This window comes from Vipera ursinii, assembly GCF_947247035.1.
Source record: "Vipera ursinii genome assembly, chromosome: 2".
Taxonomy (NCBI): Eukaryota; Metazoa; Chordata; class Lepidosauria; order Squamata; family Viperidae; genus Vipera; species Vipera ursinii.
Window position 1 is genome coordinate 219,008,061 of NC_139513.1, and position 18,590 is coordinate 219,026,650.

The 18,590-nt window shown below is 36.6% G+C and overlaps 1 protein-coding gene across 1 annotated transcript in view; it reads left to right on the forward strand.

Moving 5' to 3' along the window:
• Positions 1–18,590, forward strand: part of MPDZ (multiple PDZ domain crumbs cell polarity complex component) — a gene marked incomplete at its 5' end in the record, with an annotated part of 144,346 nt that overhangs the window by 67,480 nt on the left and 58,276 nt on the right. The window contains 10 exons of the mRNA XM_083351159.1: positions 1,406–1,526; positions 2,432–2,520; positions 4,161–4,359; positions 5,805–5,894; positions 8,030–8,109; positions 9,753–9,899; positions 11,274–11,420; positions 12,412–12,600; positions 14,177–14,386; positions 17,978–18,094. Coding sequence (XP_083207285.1) covers positions 1,406–1,526; positions 2,432–2,520; positions 4,161–4,359; positions 5,805–5,894; positions 8,030–8,109; positions 9,753–9,899; positions 11,274–11,420; positions 12,412–12,600; positions 14,177–14,386; positions 17,978–18,094 — 1,389 coding nt within the window. The remainder of the gene's footprint in view (positions 1–1,405; positions 1,527–2,431; positions 2,521–4,160; positions 4,360–5,804; positions 5,895–8,029; positions 8,110–9,752; positions 9,900–11,273; positions 11,421–12,411; positions 12,601–14,176; positions 14,387–17,977; positions 18,095–18,590) is intronic.

An 18,590-nucleotide genomic window follows, 5' to 3' on the forward strand; every position in this document is an offset into this window, starting at 1 on the left:
TTCATAGTCAGACGTCCTGCCTGACTGCCTGCAAATCATTGCTAACCTGGCTAATTTCAATGTGCCACTTGAATAGTGCTCTAATAGAAGCTTAACTGTGTCATAGCATTTCCCCGTTGCTTTGCCGCAGCCCTTTTGAGTACATCTGGATTATTCTTCTTCCACTTTCCTCCTCCTCCTCCTCCCTAGCATCCACTGCTGAGCACCTCTCTGTGCCAGCCGGTGCCCAGCTGTAGCTCTTTACCTAAGTCAGTTGCCATAACTTCAGCTGCTGCTAGTTAGGTGGCAGCTGCCCTCTTTTATTTCGTATAGTGTTCTTCGTTTGGGCTGGTGTTTTATTTTCTTCGCTGTGTTCTTCTGCTTGGCTGAAAAGGAATCTTGTTGCAAGTAACCTCATTTACCAAAAACCTCCTGTGCTTTTTATTATTTATTTAATCACATTTCTATAGCCCCTCCCCCCATCTCACCCACTGACTTTCCTTCCAACATTTTGAAAATATGCCAAGGATGAATGTGTGGCTAATAAATGTACAAAATAAAAGCCTAAAGTTGGGAGTTGCTGTGTGAAAACACAGATCAGGAGGTGCAAGTGCCAACATATTTCTGTATCAACTGAAGGAAGCTTTAGTGTCTTAAGAATGTAAACACAGTTCATCAGGAAGCTTCAGCTAACTGGATTATATTCAACAGAATGAAGTGCTTGAAAGAGTGACAGCGAAGTAAAGGAGATAAGGTAAAAATTATACTTCTGCAGAAATATGTGTTCATGTCTTTCTGTCAGAAGCATAATTTATACTCCTTTTTTTATTTTACAGCTTTTCCACTGCAGAGTTCAGGAAGAATGAATTTGAATAATTAAATCATTCCTTCCAATTTCTGGAAACTAGTTTGAATGTATGCGTTTCTTTCCCGAGTTGCTTTTATTAGTAGATAAAAGTGAAATGTAATATTTTACTGTATTTTCATGGGATGCATTCATTTGGCAATTACCCATTTTAAGATAATTTTCCATTTTTTAACATTTTGATCTTTTACTTTGTTTTACAATTTTCTAGAAATGATTTCTGTAACGCTCAAGCATAAAGTCTCCCCAAACCTCAAAAATCACAAAACCACAGCCCTGGATTTCCAAACTTGATACAGAGTCACACAGAAAAGGACCTTAAGAAAAATCCCCTGAGGACCTCTTACCATAACAAATAATGTTAACTCTATTAAAGGTTCACTAATTATATTGGAGTGTATGAAACCAACATCTGAGTCACATGCTGGCAAGAAGTACTGTGTGTTATGTTTAGAATTAAGTGCTGAAATATTAGGCCTTAGGTGAGAAGTAGAATAATTGTTTTTGTTCCCCATAAGAACTTCTTTCATGGAGAATAGATACATGTCTTTTTCTTTTAAGAAATTGGAAGATACACCAATTGAAAATGTTGAAGATGGGAACACATTTGATGTGGAGCTTACAAAAAATTCTCAAGGGTTAGGAATAACAATTGCTGGCTACATTGGGGATAAAACATCAGGTATGGTTAGAATTAATTCTGCTCGAAAAATTAACTATTTTTTTTCTAACACCAAAGTCCATTTGTTTTGGGTTGAGTCAGTCCAGATGTTTAAAAGTACCACACACAATATGTAAAGGGATCGCTTTGCAAGAAAAATATGTATGGATTTCATTTCAAAATATGTTTTATTTTACAATAGATTTATAGTCTGGAATAGTTTGAAATAATTAAAGGCATTCATTGAATGCAACATATTTTCTTTCATTGGATTCAGAACTTGATGTTAGAATTGTTTAAATGTGCTTCATTTGGAAGTCAAACTTCTACTTTAATTAATGGTCTTAGGCTTATTATATTTACAGCATAGTCATGTGCCCTATAATTGAAACAAAGATACAAGCATCAGTTCAAAATCTAGCAGCAATTGGCTTATATATAAACCTGTATGCTAAATTGCAATTTTATCTCTTAGAGTAAATATATTGGGTTAGAACAGAGGTGGAGAACTATGGCCTCTTTATGACTTATGGACTTCAACTTCCAGAATTCATCAGCAATTCTTTGTGGCTCAGGAATTCTGGGAGTTGAAGTCCACAAGTCATAAAAGGATCATAGTTCCCCATCCTTGGGTTAGAGCAGACATGTCAAACCACGACGTCACGTGACGTTGCGTGATGTTTTGGAGCTTTTCTCCCATTGCTGTCAATGGGGTGGGCGCGGTTTGACACCCCTGGGTTAGAGCAAGATAACTTCAATAATACTATATTGCAATATTTCTGCTTAAGTACTTAGAAGTCATAAAGACTATTGTAGTCAGATCTTGATATGCTATGTTTAAGTTTATGAATTCAAGTCATAACAGTTTTACACGTACATGACTCAGACATACCTTTAATTATTTCAATTTTACTTTTAAATCACAGAACCTTCTGGTATTTTTGTAAAAAGTATCACAAAAGACAGTGCAGTTGAGCATGATGGTAGAATCCATATTGGAGATCAAATTATTGCCGTAAGTAACTTTGGAGGAGTTCTGTTATCCCTTTTTTCCTTCTATTATTTACTCTTTATTCTTGATGGATTGAAAGCAAACAACTCATGAGGACCGTCCCAGAGTTCTTTAAAGATCTCTTAAGTGAAATCTCTAAGTGAAATTACTGTGAAACATAAAGCCTAACTCTTTAAAAATTATTTCAGGAAATTATAGGCTGCTTAGCTTAAAATGTTATGGGTACCATATTAATAATAGGTAAAATGTATGGAAAATATTAAAATAAAATTACTAAGGTTATAAAACAGGTGGGCTTTTTTTAAAAAAAACCCAAGTGCGTTGTTTTATATAATTATTTATTTTGATTCTGAGGGTTAGTAGTAATTAGACTGCCATAAAGAAAAGGCCATTTCTAATCCTATGTTTCGGCTACAAAATCTTTATGGGATCCTGGATGAGAGAAAAATGTGGAGGATTCTCTCAAAGAGGTCTTTGAGAAAATGTAATAATCATGGGGTTATGTAAGGACCTACCTCATGTAAGCCACCCAAGAAAGCAGAACTTTTGAAGCAGGCATTGTCTCAAAAGGAACTTTTATTAGGGGCTAGTAATAGCAGGCGAGGTCTGAGGAAAAACCCGCAAAAGCAGTGTACTAAAAGCAATATTCAATACTCCTCCCTCCAGGGTCCCAATGTGCATTTGAATTCCAGCCAGTCCACAGGTGGCATAGTGTTTGGTAACTGGTTTCTTAGGCGCAGCACTTCAAGGTCTCTCTTGGTTTTGTTTCCTTCTGGCTCCAAGTGCATACATAAGGGTGATGCATTCCTTCTTCTGGGGGAAGGGCATAGTAGTAAGACAGTGCAAAGCACCCCTAAGATATCTCCCCTCCCAACAGAATGGCACACCCCAAAGAAGGTTTATAGACTCGGGAATAAGCATAGGGAAACAATATATTTCTTTGGGGACCTGACAGGTTAGGAGAAACGTTCTTCTTTGACTTGGTTACTGTTGAAAGCAGAGATAGGATCGATGATCTGCTTTCCACAGTTGAGGAAAAGAAATAATGATTTACCTGAAGGTTCTATGTTGATAGCCTGGCTTGTAAACTGAATCTTAAATCATCTTATGGATGAACAGCAAAAATAACAGTAGACTAGTTAAACTTTCCTACCCAATTTTCATCAGCCTACACAGGTATTCCTCTATTTAGAATCACACGTTTAGCTTTTGTAATAAGTAAGTTACAAGTGGTCCTTAAACTTAACAACCATCATATTTTTCCCACATTTACATGATTAAAGTGCAACTCACTTAACTGCCTTGCTAAACACGGAAATCCTGGTCCCCATTGTGGTCATAAGTTGAGGACTACCAGTATAGAGAACAGATTTTTTTAAAAAAAAATTTGAATGCATTATTTTAAGTTTACTGAAATTGAATTTTATAAAGCTCCTTCATACAGTATTCAGACATTCTCTTCAAACTCTATGCTGTCTACTTTTAGATAGGATTCTTATATTCAAGATAACAACAAAAACCCCAAATCAAATTACAGCAGACATTTTGCAAATGTGATTTGCCTCATTTGGAATAAAACAGTTTATCCAGTCTCGACACATCTACGATGACTAGTCAGAAATGGACATATGTTTAATCCATAGGTGGATGGAACCAATCTTCAAGGTTTTACCAACCAGCAAGCAGTGGAGGTTTTGCGACGTACTGGCCAAACAGTCTGTCTGACTTTGATCCGAAGAGGAGGCCTGAAACAGGAAAACCCCACTCAGTCCCATAATGACTTCAGTGATGCTGTTGAAAAGGATTCAGTTTTCCAAACTATGGATATTGGCACAAATACAGGCAATTAAGATGATCTTTGCTTCACATTTCTTGAATTGTATTTTCTATTCTCTGGAGGTTAAATCAAAGTGGCTTAAATTCGTCCTTACAATCCACTTTTTAGACTCCGTTGGGGAATGAAAAAACATACTCAGAAGGATGTACAAAAGAGTCTTGTGGATTTTTCTTTCATGAATAACAAATAATCTTCAAATAATATTGTTTCCATGATTTATGTTTTATGGTAGAACTAAAAAAAAATAAAATACAAAGAACAAAATAAAATAAAAGTGAACAAAGGAATTTATGTCTTAGAGAGTTAATGTTCTGTTCCAGCCTACGATCGGCCCTGTTGGAATGTCAGGGACAACCCCTTTTTTATATTCAATAGGCTGGAATTAAGCCAACCAAATTTATTTGCAAAAACTAAACAAAACAGTTCAAAACAGAGTTAAACAAATACAGACCAAGACTATATCAGAAGCTCTTCAAACGGTTGCCTTCAGCAACCAGCACCTCCCACACATTCCCCTTTTAAACAGCAGTCTCAAGGCGTGGCTTCTCATTGCCTTCTCCCGAGGTGCCTCATTGCTTTTCTTTGTTCACTTCTGCTAGTCTGCCTCCTGCTTTGAGCGTCCCTGAACAGAGCCAGCTGTGGATCGTCTTCTTCCAATCTTTCAAGCTCACACAGCTTGGTCTGAGGAGGAACAAGACGGGAGGGGCCTGGCTGAGAGCTCTGCGGTGCATCAGAACTTTCCTCTGCAACCAAAGGCTCTCCAAAACCCTCCTCCTCCTCCTCCTCTTCAGAATTGTCCGACTCAGCTGCCGAAACCACAGGCTGATGCTGAATCACAACAGTTAATTTCATGGTGCTCATTATTTCTCTTTTGACCCCTAAAATCTGTGGTTCAACTTTTCCAATTCAGGCCTCCGTGGAATCATGCATGTATGTGACATCAGTTAGATTTTCCCCATTTGGATTGGCCACGTTTTCCTCCTTTTGGAAAATATAGAAGATTGTGGCCTTTTTGCTGTTGCCAATTTTTATTTTATTTTTTAGCTTTTTAATTGTTTGCTTACACACGTCCACGCTAACCTAGTTTTTATTTATTTATATTTACTCATTTACTAATATCCCACCTTTATTATTGATACCAATAACCTAAGGCAGAAAACATATCCAACATATCTTCCTCCTCCTATTTTCCTCACAATAACAACCATTTTGTGAGGTAGGTTGGCCCAAAGTCACCCCACTGGCTTTCACGGCTAAGGTAGGACTTGAACTCTCACAGAGAACTTTGCTTTCTAGCAGGGAGCCTTAACTGCTAGACCAAATTTAATTTAATCTGGTGAGAAACTAGGAGTCTTTAACAGTGGTGAAACAGGAAAAGGGGTTTAACTGTATTATTACAGAAAATGGCATATTTGAGGCTTCTCAGAACATTCTTTTTTTTCCCCCATAGAAAGCTGCAAAAGAGAGCAGGATTCTCCATTAATGTCATGCAGCCCCAGTGAGGTTCATTTTGAAGAAGATACTAATATACAACAAACAGGTTATAAATAATATTCTTTTCTCCTTCATAAATATGCTCGGCCTTCCTAGTTTTTGCTTTTCCTTGCTTGGCAGAGTTGCTTCTGGCTTTCAAAAATGTATATTTGAAATTCTTCATCTGGGAAGAATAATGTAATGATGCACCTCTGTTTAGTTGCATTTCTGTACATTGTCCACAGAGTTTTAGCTAAGTAAACGCAAATAATTATTTTTGTAGCCTTTCCTTTGAATTTTTTAACCTCTAAGTATCTTTTCCATATGTTATCAAAACCTGTGGATAAGATATTTAGAAAATAAAAGATTCAAAGAAAAGGCTATAAAATAGTTAATTGTCTTTTGCTTAGCTGAACTCTGGACAATGTACATAAAAGCACACGATGTTGATTTCTTGTATACATGCATGCAGCTTCATATACTATATCAAGTGTTATAATTATGAAGCTTAATTTTCAACATATAAATGGCAGCAGCTAGAAAGAGTACTTATTAATGATGATATTAAAAGTAATTATCAATAGATGACAAAACATACTGCTGAAGATATTTCATGATTGTTTATTTACAAAGAAAAGCCTTAAGGATAATACTGGGCAAACAGCAGTTTTAATTTACTAGGAAATATAGTGTGGTATAAAGTAGAATTCATAACTGAAGTTAGCCATATATACACACAATTCTTATATCTGTGGTTTATCACATTTGTTTATATCTTATTTTTAAATGTATCGTTTGTGATATGCATAGCTGATTGTAGCTTTAGCCACGCTAAAGATATACTATTCAAATTCTGTGAGTCTCAAGTTTCCACCTATTTCGGATTTTTAAGCATGTGAGTTTTTGAGGATACCATAAGCACTTGCTGGGTCACTGTACATATCTGACAAGCTCCAGTTATTGTAGTAAGAGATAAACTGGAACAGATTTAAAATGGTAAATTATTACACTCACAATATGTTTCTTTCTCAAATTTTTAAACAAATATACAAATCTGCTAAGTGATTCCAGGAAATGTGTTCTTCCACTGCCCTCTAGAGACCATGTTCCAGTAGGAGCCTTTGAAAATGAGGTCATAGTTTCAAAGCAAAAGCAAAAACTTAAAATGTAGAGAACATTTCTTGAGTTCTTAAATATTAAATAATGTATTTATTTGCATATATAAACTTTGAGATATAAGCAAATTAATATCAAAATCACTACAATGCTAAATGCTCCCACCTCAGAATAAGTTTCTTTTAACCTGATGTGACATAACCTCTGAATAAATGTGAAAGGAATATTGTATACTGAAAAATGTTTGCAATTGATTTTAATAAATCTGAATACATCATGTTATTTACTAGTGCACTCCTGTTGGAGAGAACTATGAAATGATAGCTATAGTTTTACAAGTAAAAAAAATAAAAGACTTTTAATTATTTTTAAGAATTGGGAAACAACCACCCATAAGCTTAGCAGTGCTTTCTGCATTATCTTTTGAATTTTAGTTCTTATTTTTATTGTTATTGCTTCATTCATGAAAACCTGTTTTGCATACATTTGTAGAGTGCAAGGGTTTAAGACAGTGATGATGAATAAACAGCATGAGCATTTCAGAGAACAGTTGTGCCAAAGAAAGAGAAGAACATGCCTGTGATTTCCGCATTCACAGAATGGAGAAGGTGCAGCAGAGTGTAGCCAGACAGAGATCCACTTATTCAAGAAGCTAGACCAGGACAATTAGAATTCTTTGGAAGAGAGATAAAAGGAAGTTCTTGAGTAATGCAAGCCTAAATTGAATAGTTTGATTCTTATGCTGATTTAATTTCAAATAGACCGGACAGTGCTCACAGTTTATTAAGGTACATGTGATAAAAGATTGGTTAAAAAAATCAGTTTAAAAATGAACTGTTCTTTTTGTGACTTAACCCAAGTGAAATCAGCTAGCTTTAAAAGGCTTTTAAAAAACCTAAATGTCGGTTGTAACTCCTTCCCCCCCCTTTCCATGTTTAGATACTTAAAATGCTATGTATTGAAAAGTACTTTCTTTTCTCATTTTAAATAAATCAAATGCCCATTTACAAATTCTAATGCAATTCATTTTCTACCTAAAGATAAGAATGCCATAGTTTTGCTTAGGATAATTGTCACATCTTGCAGACATTCAGCCAACATCCCTAGAAGAAGAAATATTGCTGAACAAATGGCAGAAGATTTTGGGGAAAAATTATGAAGTTGTGGTAGGTGGACTCACTGCTTACTATTAAAAAAAATAAGCACTTTATCTCTGTTCTTCCTTTGGAGGGGCATTGTTTTTTAAAGTCTAAAAATATTGTAAAACAAAACTTTTATATAATCTGAGGAAGTCAGAAAATGAATCCTAAATTTGATCAAATAGTTTATCAAATAATGTTTTCTCTGGAGTTTTCACTAATTTAATCAGTAAGTATTGACAGCTTTTTTTGCATTTGTTTAGTAACTTGGAGTCCATTATATATTTTGATTCTCCTTGTTGTCAACAGTGCATAGTTTCATTTCTTGGGGTAGCATTTTTGCTTGATGACATCTCTCAAATGTGGGTAGAGCTACAGTTGAGTTCTGAAATTTACATTTGGAAAGCAAAACAATGTAGCTTGTTAGGAAATCTACCCACTTTCAACATACAACATTTAGCAATCCTTACTTAGGAAGATTTCTTGCACATAGCTGATATTCAGAATAAAAGGCTTCTCTCGTTTAATCTCACACTCATCTACCAGAAATAAATGCCACTAATTTTAATGTTGGCCTGCTTTCAGATTCAGGTAAGTAATACAAAATTTAACAATTAGGGCCTATATTTTCTCATATTGCTGCTGGTGACCCCTAGTATCATTGCTGGATGGTCTTGATTTTTTTAAAGGAAACCTGTTTGCCCCACTTTTACTGGCATTTTAACATATTGTTTGCATTTTCACTTTTTGTATCTGGTTTGTTTTTCTTCCCTCTTAACGATTTATGATAATAATTGCAGATCTTCTATTTTTATTATTTGTTTTTAAATTGATTGCTAATTGACTCTTTTAAAGTAAGGTTTATGTGAAGCATCTTGGTAACCCTTTGGTCTACAGGCCTTAAAATGTGTTTTCATGCAATATAAAAGCTGTTTTCCTAGCTAACACTTTACTTCTCATTGAGAATCTAGCCAGCCTTCTTTTAGCACATTTTAGAACGTATAAGCAACTACTTTTGTGTGCAGTAGTCCAAGGATGTAGCAAGAATGTGGAAGTTTTGAATAGAATTCTGTAGCAGAGTCATAGATGCAGTTCCTATTCTTTAACTGTTCCCCACCTGGGGATTAGTAAACCATAGAGAATTATGTTGCCAGGTGCATGTCCTGTTAACATTTGACTTGTTTCAGAGGCCACAAGCATTGCCAGATATAGAATCCAGTTCTTTTTCTTCAAATTGGAAACATTGCTGTTTCCGAATACTGTATTTGCTAACTATTGTTCCATGGTGGTCACAAAAGCTGGTGTAATGAGAAGTGTGGAGCCTTTGATAGTTTCATTTGTTCCATTTATTTGTGACTCTCTGACTACCTTTCATCTCCGGGACAGCTGTAGCTACCAGCATCTGTTACCCCTTTGCAAATGGGAAAAGGGATGTTACAGCTGGATGCTCCTTTTCAGCTCACATTGTCATTCCATCTTGTTTTGATGTGAGAAATCAATGAACATGGATGTTGTTTGAAAGGAATGAGCCGGTAGCTTAAGAAGTAGAGCACCTGTAGCAAAGCAGCTTTTAAATTTACTGGTCCTTTGTATAGGATCTCTCTTGGTGCAATTTTCTAAGCAACTGGTTTGTTGGTTACGAAGAAGATTCTTATTTTTCTTCTTTCTAGGTGGCGGATGTGAACAAGTTTAGTGAAAGCAGCGGACTGGGGATTAGCTTAGAAGCTACAGCAGGACATCATTTTATTCGGTCTGTTTTGCCTGAAGGGCCAGTTGGACGATGTGGCAAATTGTTCAGTGGAGATGAATTACTAGAAGTATGAATTAATCTTTCTTATACCACTGCTCTCTTAAAAGATATTCAGAGGGATTTTTTCACTTTTAATATTTCCTTAGCATGGAGTCCAGTCCAGTCCTTGACTTACAGCAATAATTGGGAACAGAGTTCCACTGACAACCAAGACAGTTAGTGAGTTGCAGCCAGTGTTGGTGTGGCTTTTAAGTGAACCAGTACAGTTGTTAAGTGAATCATGCGGTTGTTAAGTGAATCCGGCTTTCCCTATTGACTCTACTTGTCGGAAGGCAGGTGGGAACGTTGCAAATGGTGATCACATGACCCCAGGACCTGCAACTATCATAATTACATGCCGATTGCCAACTCCCAAATTTTGATCATGTGACCTTGGGGCTGCTACAACAGTTGTAAGTGGAAGGGCTAGTCATAAATCAGTTTTTTCAGTGCCAGTGAAACATTGAATGGTCACTAAAAAAATTGCTGTAGGACAAAGACTACCTATATTCATATATTTGTGAAAGACATAGATACCCTGTATAAATTTAGAATATGCTAGTATGTTCTAAGGTAGTGATTATATAAATACTCACTTTTAAAATCATTTTCTAAATGACAGCCAAAGTTACACTTATGGCCACAACTAAGCCCAAAGCTTCTGTTGCTAAGTAAGGAGATTACGCAGTGATTTTTGCCCCATTTTATGACTTTTTTGCCAAGGCTTTAAAGCGAATCATTGCAGTTGCTGAGTGAATCATGTGGTCATTAAGTGAATCTGGCTTGTCCCCAGTGACTTTGCTTGTCAGAAGCTGTCTAGGAAGGTTCACAAATGGTGATCACATGATAAATGCATGCCAGTTGCTAAAGTGTCCAGATTTTGAGCACATGACCATGGGGTTATTGCAGCAGTCTCAAGTGTGAAAACCAGCCCTTGGGTCATTTTGTTTTTCCAGTTCTGTTGAAACTTTGAATGTTCACTAAACGAATGGTTGTAAGTCCAGGACTCCCTGTATTATTTCTTCTAACTTTATGGTCTCTGTGCAGGTAGTCTTCAACTTAACGATGGCAATTGACTCCAAAATTTCTGTTGCTAAGTGAAACATTTGTTAAGTGAGTTTTGTCCCATTTTACAACTTTTCTTGCCACAGTTAAGCGAATCACAGCAGTTGGTAAGTTAGTAACATGGTGGTTAAGTGAAACTGGTTTCCCCATTGGTTTTGATTGTCAGAAGTTCGCAAAAAGTGATTGAGGACCACCTGTAATGTGGAGAAACCCGGTGGTATCTTTTTTAATATGATAACTTTAGTTAATCCTATGTTCAATGTGAAAATATATGTATTTCCTTCTTGCTCTCTTGACTTTTCTTTATTTCTGTAAATATCCTTATTTTCATTGACAGGTAAATGGAGAATCTTTGCTTGGAGAGAATCACAAGGATGTTGTCAATATTCTAAAAGAGCTTCCGATCAATGTAAGAATGGTCTGTTGTCGTGCAGTTCCACCTGTGATTGAGACAGCATTGGATGAGAACCACATGTTAGAGCAGGTAATTCAACATAAAGATTTATACGCTGAAGGACAAACTTCGCAGACCCCCATTCTTCCTTGCAGTAGAGAATTCAAAGAAAAGATTTGAACTGCTGAAGTGGCTCCATTACTGTTAACCTTCATTTATTTAGTTTTATCTGCTTTATTGTTTTTTAAATGCTTTAATGATTTTAGATATTTATTGGTTTAGTTTTGTTGTATGCCACCCAGAATCTCTCTTATTTGTGAGATTGGTGGCTATATAAATTAAACAAATAAATATGGAGTAAGGTAATAAGATAAATAAAGATTTTTCCCCACTTGATACAGTTTGATCAGATGGCTAGAATTGGGTTGAGGAAATCTAATTTAAAAGCCTTTTTTAATTTTTCATGTAGTTTTGGTCAAGTTTTATGGTCATTTAAACATTTCATATATGTTTAGACATCTGTACATAAAGTTTACACTCTTAAATGATAGAGCTTGTGGATATTATTAAATCAACCTCTTTAAGGAAAAAAACTGTCCACAATTACAGTTGACTGGAAATCTGTTTTATGCATGAAACATAAAACATAAAAATATACTTAAGATTTATGGTTTTTTTGATGATTAGAAAAAACCAAATATAGAAAAAGCTAAGGTTTTTATTTGTAATCATGGAGTAAGAGAATTTTGTAAATGTGCTTATATTTGCTGCAAAGGAAATTGGAAGTTTCTCTCTTTTTTGCTTTTTCCTTTCTTTGTACATTTTTCCTTCCTTCCTTTCTTCCGACATTGCAGTTGTTAAGTGAATCGTGGTCATTACGCGAATCTAGCTTCGCTTAAAAAAACAAAACTAGCGTGTGTTTTTATGTGTTTTGTAAAACTTTAATTAAACATTCACTTAAAAAATAGATAAGTTTTAGACTCTTTAAATAGCAGTTCCCATTTATTCCAGTTCCATTGACAATCTGTATTTAAATTTTCCTTAGCTTTATTTTAAAAAGTAACCATATTTAACTTTCCAGTCTCATATAGACCTTGGTGGACTCCTTGGTGCTTCAGAGACAGAGGATGCTAAGCTGGAAATAGCTAACCTAAGTCAGAATACTGAAGAGGTACAAGGATCTCCTCTGGCAATGTGGGAGACAGAAATACAACAAATTGAGCTGGAGAAGGGGAGCAGAGGTCTTGGCTTCAGCATATTGGATTATCAGGTAATTTCTGAGTTTCCTAATATAAGAATGTACTTTATGCATTGTATCCAATAACTCCTTAAAAATGAAACATTCCAGTAGAATTACATCATTAAATAAACTTGTCAAACTTACTTTATACGTTTCAAAAACTTCACACTTCTGCAAGGTACTCATCTTCAATTGGGGATATTTTCTGATCTCTTAGATGAGAAAAGGCATGGTATGACTAAGAAGTCACCTTTCATTAATGTTCTATTATATTTCTCAGTCTTTCTCTTTAAGGAGAAACTGAAATTTGAAGAGAAATAATCTTACAGTAGTACTTATTCCATGGATCCGATAATAACACAAACATAAAATATTAATATTGGGACTGTGCTGTGCATTATCACAAGCAAGATGCATTATTACTGCAATTATTATAATGAAAGCAATAGAAGTAATAGTATTTATTAGTAGGTACTTTTGTAGTTTTTTTTTTTAAAAAAAGACATGTCTAGCAGTGCAATACTACCAGGTTTTCAACTCTTTTTTTGCACTAATTTGAGGAGATTTTAAATGTGGAGCAGATTTTGAAATGTGTTTGCTAATTCCATCTTTATGCAAAGAATTTATTTATATTCTAGAACTTGATTTTAATTTTGCTTCCTGTGGTCTTTCTGCAAGATTATATAATGTATAATTAGGTTTTAATTCTTCATAAGTGGTGGCTTGACAACTGAATCTTTCTATAAGCAAGCAGGATCAGGGGAAAAAAAACAACCCATGCCATTGTTTGAAATCTCTGTTCAGATCCAATAGATCGGGCATGCTCCAGATCCTATCAGCCAAAGAGAGCCGGCTACCAGGAACTAGAACAGGGGTGTCAAACTCAATTTCATTGAGGGCCGCATCAGCATTGCGGTTGCCCTCAGGGGGCCGGGTGGGTATGGCCAGGGTGGGTGTGGCCTACTGGGTGGGCGTGGCCAGCTCTACATCGTTGGCATCAAGGGTGCCTATGGGGGCCTGGGCAGGAGTGGGACAGATCTGAGGGTCTCTGGCAGGAGGAGGGTCTCTGGGCCAGGGCCAAGGCAGTGGGGGCCGTTCCCTCACTGTTTCCAGGATGGCTTCACGGGCCGCATGAAACCACTTCGCGGGCCGGATCTGACCCCCGGGCCTTGTGTTTGACATGTCTTAACTAGAAGAAAGGCTTTTTCTGCTGTAGCCCCTGACTTATGGAATACCCCCCCCCTGAACATTAGGATAGCCCCTACCCTGTTGGCCTTTCACAAAGCTTTTAAAAAAACTGGCTATGTACCTGGGCATGGTGCTCAGAATGTGTAAAGGGCCTTATTGCTTGGCTTTTTACTATCAGCAGATTAATCATCACAGCTGCTGTTTGTGCTTACTTATTTTGGTGGATGTTTTTGTAGTTTGAATGTTTTTTAAGTGGTTTTAATTACTTTTTTCGAATTTTAAAGTGGTAGGCTGCCCAGAGTTCCTTGGTCGAGTTGGGCGCTGAGGAAATGAATAAATAAATAAACACAAAGTAAATAAAAATACATGCTGACATTTCCCCCCCCCCTCATGTTCCCCTCTCTTCTCCTTCAACAAGGACCCAGTGGACCCCGCAAATACAGTGATCGTGATCCGCTCTCTTGTTCCTGGGGGTGTGGCTGAGCAAGATGGCAGGCTCCTGCCAGGAGACAGGCTTATGTTTGTCAATGAGGCCACCTTGGAAAATGGTAGTCTGGAGGAAGCTGTGCAGGCCCTGAAAGGTGCACCTCTGGGAATGGTGCGAATAGGAGTTGCCAAGCCATTGCCTGTAAGAATTCTTGCTTTATAATATAGTGGGATTTTGTATATTGCAAATAAACTCCTGGGGTATTTAATGACGTAGGACTTTCTTCATCAGGAATGGGTGAACTGAACATTTGTTGTGAGTTAAAAAAAAAGGCCGTTTTCGATTTCTACCTGCAAATTGCCCTTTGCAAAATCTCTCATTTTATACAATTGTCATCAAGAGAATAATAAAGCTCTGGGAACCTGCCCACCATCACTTTGTTCTACAAAACTATTAAGTTTTTATTGAATAACTGCAATGAATCTTCAAACTATTCTTCATTTGCAGTTACTCAATAAAAAACTTATTCTGACCCAAAGTACTAAGTTTAGCTTGGGAATCAGTTACTTTCAGTACAGTAATTTCAAACAGAGAGTAGACACTTGGTGCTTCCAGAAACCTAGAGTAAGAATATTTTAAACACCCCAAACTATAATGTTTTGATTTGTTCTAAATAGCATAAGCAAAAAAATGGCTATACCTACACTGAAATATTGAATATATTAATTATCTACTGTGTATATCTCAGGAACTTTGGTACCTATATAGTAATATTTTGCAGATTTATTTCACACAGTTGCATACATGCAAAAATTGTATGTTACAAAACCCAATTCTATGCATAATCTGTAAATTTCCTATCCCTAACTGGCAGCATTTTATCCATAGTGAACAGAACTGAGAATTTGGGAGTAATGCTTTCACTTATTCCTTGAATCAGCAAGGCAATAAGTTTTGTTGCTGGTTTGGGGGCTGTTTTCTGGAAGAGTTTGACATTCATATCCACCTTTTTCTGGCTGAATCCCGGTTGCTGTGCCATCTTTGCACAGAGGCGTGCAAGTGTTTGATAACCTAGGGCTGTACTTGGTAGTGCAGAAGAGTACTGAACACTACAAAGTAAATGAGTCTCATCACAAATACAGCTGGGACTAAGGTTTGTAGGATGAGATGGGGAGAGGGTGTCTCTTTTTTTGGCTGCTTGTTTATTGTTAGTGTAAGCTCAGAAGTATTGTTAAAGTTTGCCTGTATTTTTCATTCGGAAATTGGAAACATTGCCATCGCGTTTCAACAGCAGTGGCTTTAGGGGTTCTGAGGATCGCATAAAAATGATTCAGTGGCCACCGAGGGCTTTGGGGTTGCCCACTGAATTGCTGCTTTGACAGAAGAACCCAAGAAGTGTTCTAAGCAAAGGAAGGGAATGTTTCTTTCTAATTCTGGGTATAAATCATTTTACATATCTATAGCCCATTTCTCTGATAATTAAATGCAGTCAAAACATTTTTTTCACAATTATTGCTTGCCAGAGATATTAGTTATTGTAGGCATGACGATTATTTATTTATTTAAAGAATTACGTTATGCGGCCACCTCACTCTAATGGCTCTGATCAGTTAACCATATCATATGGAAAATGTAATTCAGCTAAAATAAAAGCAATCTAGTACAATGTGACTGAGGCTGCAAGCAAAATTTTTACCATAAAACCTATCTTAAAACATGCAGAATGGAATATATATATATATGTTGGGCTTCTCTCACATTCTGGCACCAGTGTTTGAGAGAAAAAGCTAGCTCTTCCAATGCCTTCTAGAAGGCTAGGAGAAGGGGACCATTCCAGGCTCAGAGAGGAGGCTATTCCATAGGACAGGCATTGTGATACAGAAAGCACATGTCCTGGGTTCGATCACATCATTCAGTTTGATAAAAGGGACCCCTCAGGTCTGGCGGAATGGGCAGAAACCAGGGCTTTTTTTGTCATAGAACGCTCAGAATGGAGTTCCGGCACCTTTTTTGGATGGAACCTTGTAGGGTAGGCAAGGCAGGTTGTATGACATGTGCGAGTTCCGGCACCTTTTTCTTTCACAAAAAAACCACTGGCAGAAACTATCACAAGCAGGTAGACTCATAACTATCCTGTCTTGTCTCACCCAGAGCTTTATGGGTGATACTTGTTCCTTAAACTGTACCTGGACACATGTGTCCTTGCATCCTCAATAAGTGGCCACTTCTGAATGGTCTTCAAGAGCAGTCCCATTTATAGCCTGTTGCAGTAATCCAGATAAATAATTAAGGCATGAGTGACTTTGATAGTCTCCTGATCTAGGCGGCTAAACTGGCGTGATGGATAGACTTGTGCTAAGGCCCTCCTGGTCATGGCTGCCACCTGCTCTTTGAGCAGGATCTATGAGTCCAAAAGGACCTTCAAATTGCACACCAACCACTGGGGGAATGTTAAGTTATCCAAGTGACAGGTAGGGCAGAGATGTACAGCATATTAATGATAGTTACTTATATGGACAAATAAATGTTCTTCCAAGTTACTCAGAGCTTTCATGAAGATGCTAAATAAATGCAGGAAGAAAAAGCATGGGCTGGACTTTTATTCTGTACCAACTCTAGCTAGAACCAACCTTAGGGGAAGGAGGAAAGCTACTGTGCCCACCACCCTTCATTATCAGCCCAACCTGATTCAGGAGGTATTGAAGGGGAGGGGAGCGATGAAGGAAAGAGGAGAGGAGAGGAAGAAAAAGGAAGTAGGAAAGAAAGAGAAGAAAGGGGAAAAGAAGTTAGAGAAGAGGGAAGAGAGAGAAGGAGTGTGGATACAGTGAAAGGGGAAATGGACGAGCAACATCAAAATGTATGTGTATGTATTTATGTTATTAAGAGTATTTGATAGACAAGAATGTAAAAAGAATGTAGGTTAATACTTGATAAAATATTATGGTATATTTGTCGATATATATGGGGGAGAGTTGGAAAAAATAAAAATAAACTTTTTATAAAAAAAAGGTCTGTATGATCAAGGCCTGGATAGATACATAATCCATATTCTGAGTTTACCAGTCTCTTCAACAACTATGACCAATGCTATCTCAATTCCATAGTCCAACCTTAAACCCAACAGAAAAGGATCTAGGTAATGTACTTTTATTATGATGTCAATAAGGAATATATTTTAGTTGTATTGGAATGAACAATTTCTAAATAAAATCATTCATATTGTAATTGGGTTCAACATTCATGGCAAGATTGTGAAAGCTGTTGTCTCCCAGTGACTTACTATGAAATTCACCAGCCAGACAGGTAAAAAATTTAAAACAAATGTGATTTTCAGTCTGCTCCAAACATGATTATCACAAGAAGAAGTGCTACTGATTTCAGTGGAACTTAATGTGTTGTGTTTAGGAACTAAGTATAATTTAAACTTGGTAAGACTGGATAGACTTAAATCTAGTTTAATCTAGTTTGTGAGGCTTAACTGCATTGGAAATCAGGCAGTGGAAATATAAGGAGAGAGACAGAATTTATCATCTGGTCTGGGGGAACATTTCAAATATCAGCACATAGGTACATAACCATGTGGTGCTTACTCATGATTATTTCCATCTCATTTTTCTTTCTTTTTTCCCCCCAACCCTATAAATCATTTCATGGTTTGACGGCTATAATATGATTTCTAGATATCCTTTTTTTCTGATCTTTATATTCATTTAAAATTTCTTGGTATTTACCTACATGGCATGTTCTGTTCACTGGCCATCATCCAACTCAAGAGCTTCATTTTTTCTGCAGCTTTCATCAGAAGAGGGCTATGTTTCTGCTAAGGAAGATTCCTTTTTCTACACTGCCCAGTCCTTTGAGGAGGAAGGGCTAACCGATTCAGCCCTCTTCCATGCTGAGCTGGCTCTGGTTAGTCTATAGTTAGTCTTTTATTCTTTGTCTTAATTTTGAATGGCATTCTGTTAAGGAACAATACAGGAACACTCCTGCTGTTAACATGTATTTCAAAAGACTTCTTTCTTGGTTTCCTTGAATCCACATGATGGTTGTTTATTTGGTAATACAAGAAAATATCCATAACAAAACCTTGTATTTATAAGAAGGCAAAATTAAACTCTCTAAATATTCAGACATTTGTTTTTTGTTTTAAAAAAAAATCCTTGAAGCTTTCAGAATAATGTACAATTAAAAAAAAGAATAAGAAAATTACAAAAGCAAAACCATTATTTTTTTTTAAATGAGAAACCACGCATATGTATAATCCTATAATATAAGGAAATTACGGCTCCAGCCATTTGTTCCAAATTACTTCATAGGACTCTGCAATTTCTTTCAAGGGAATTTGCAGTTCTTGGAACTTAGAACTCTGTGTAAACGCAGGATAGTATTCAAATGCTGTTGCCCA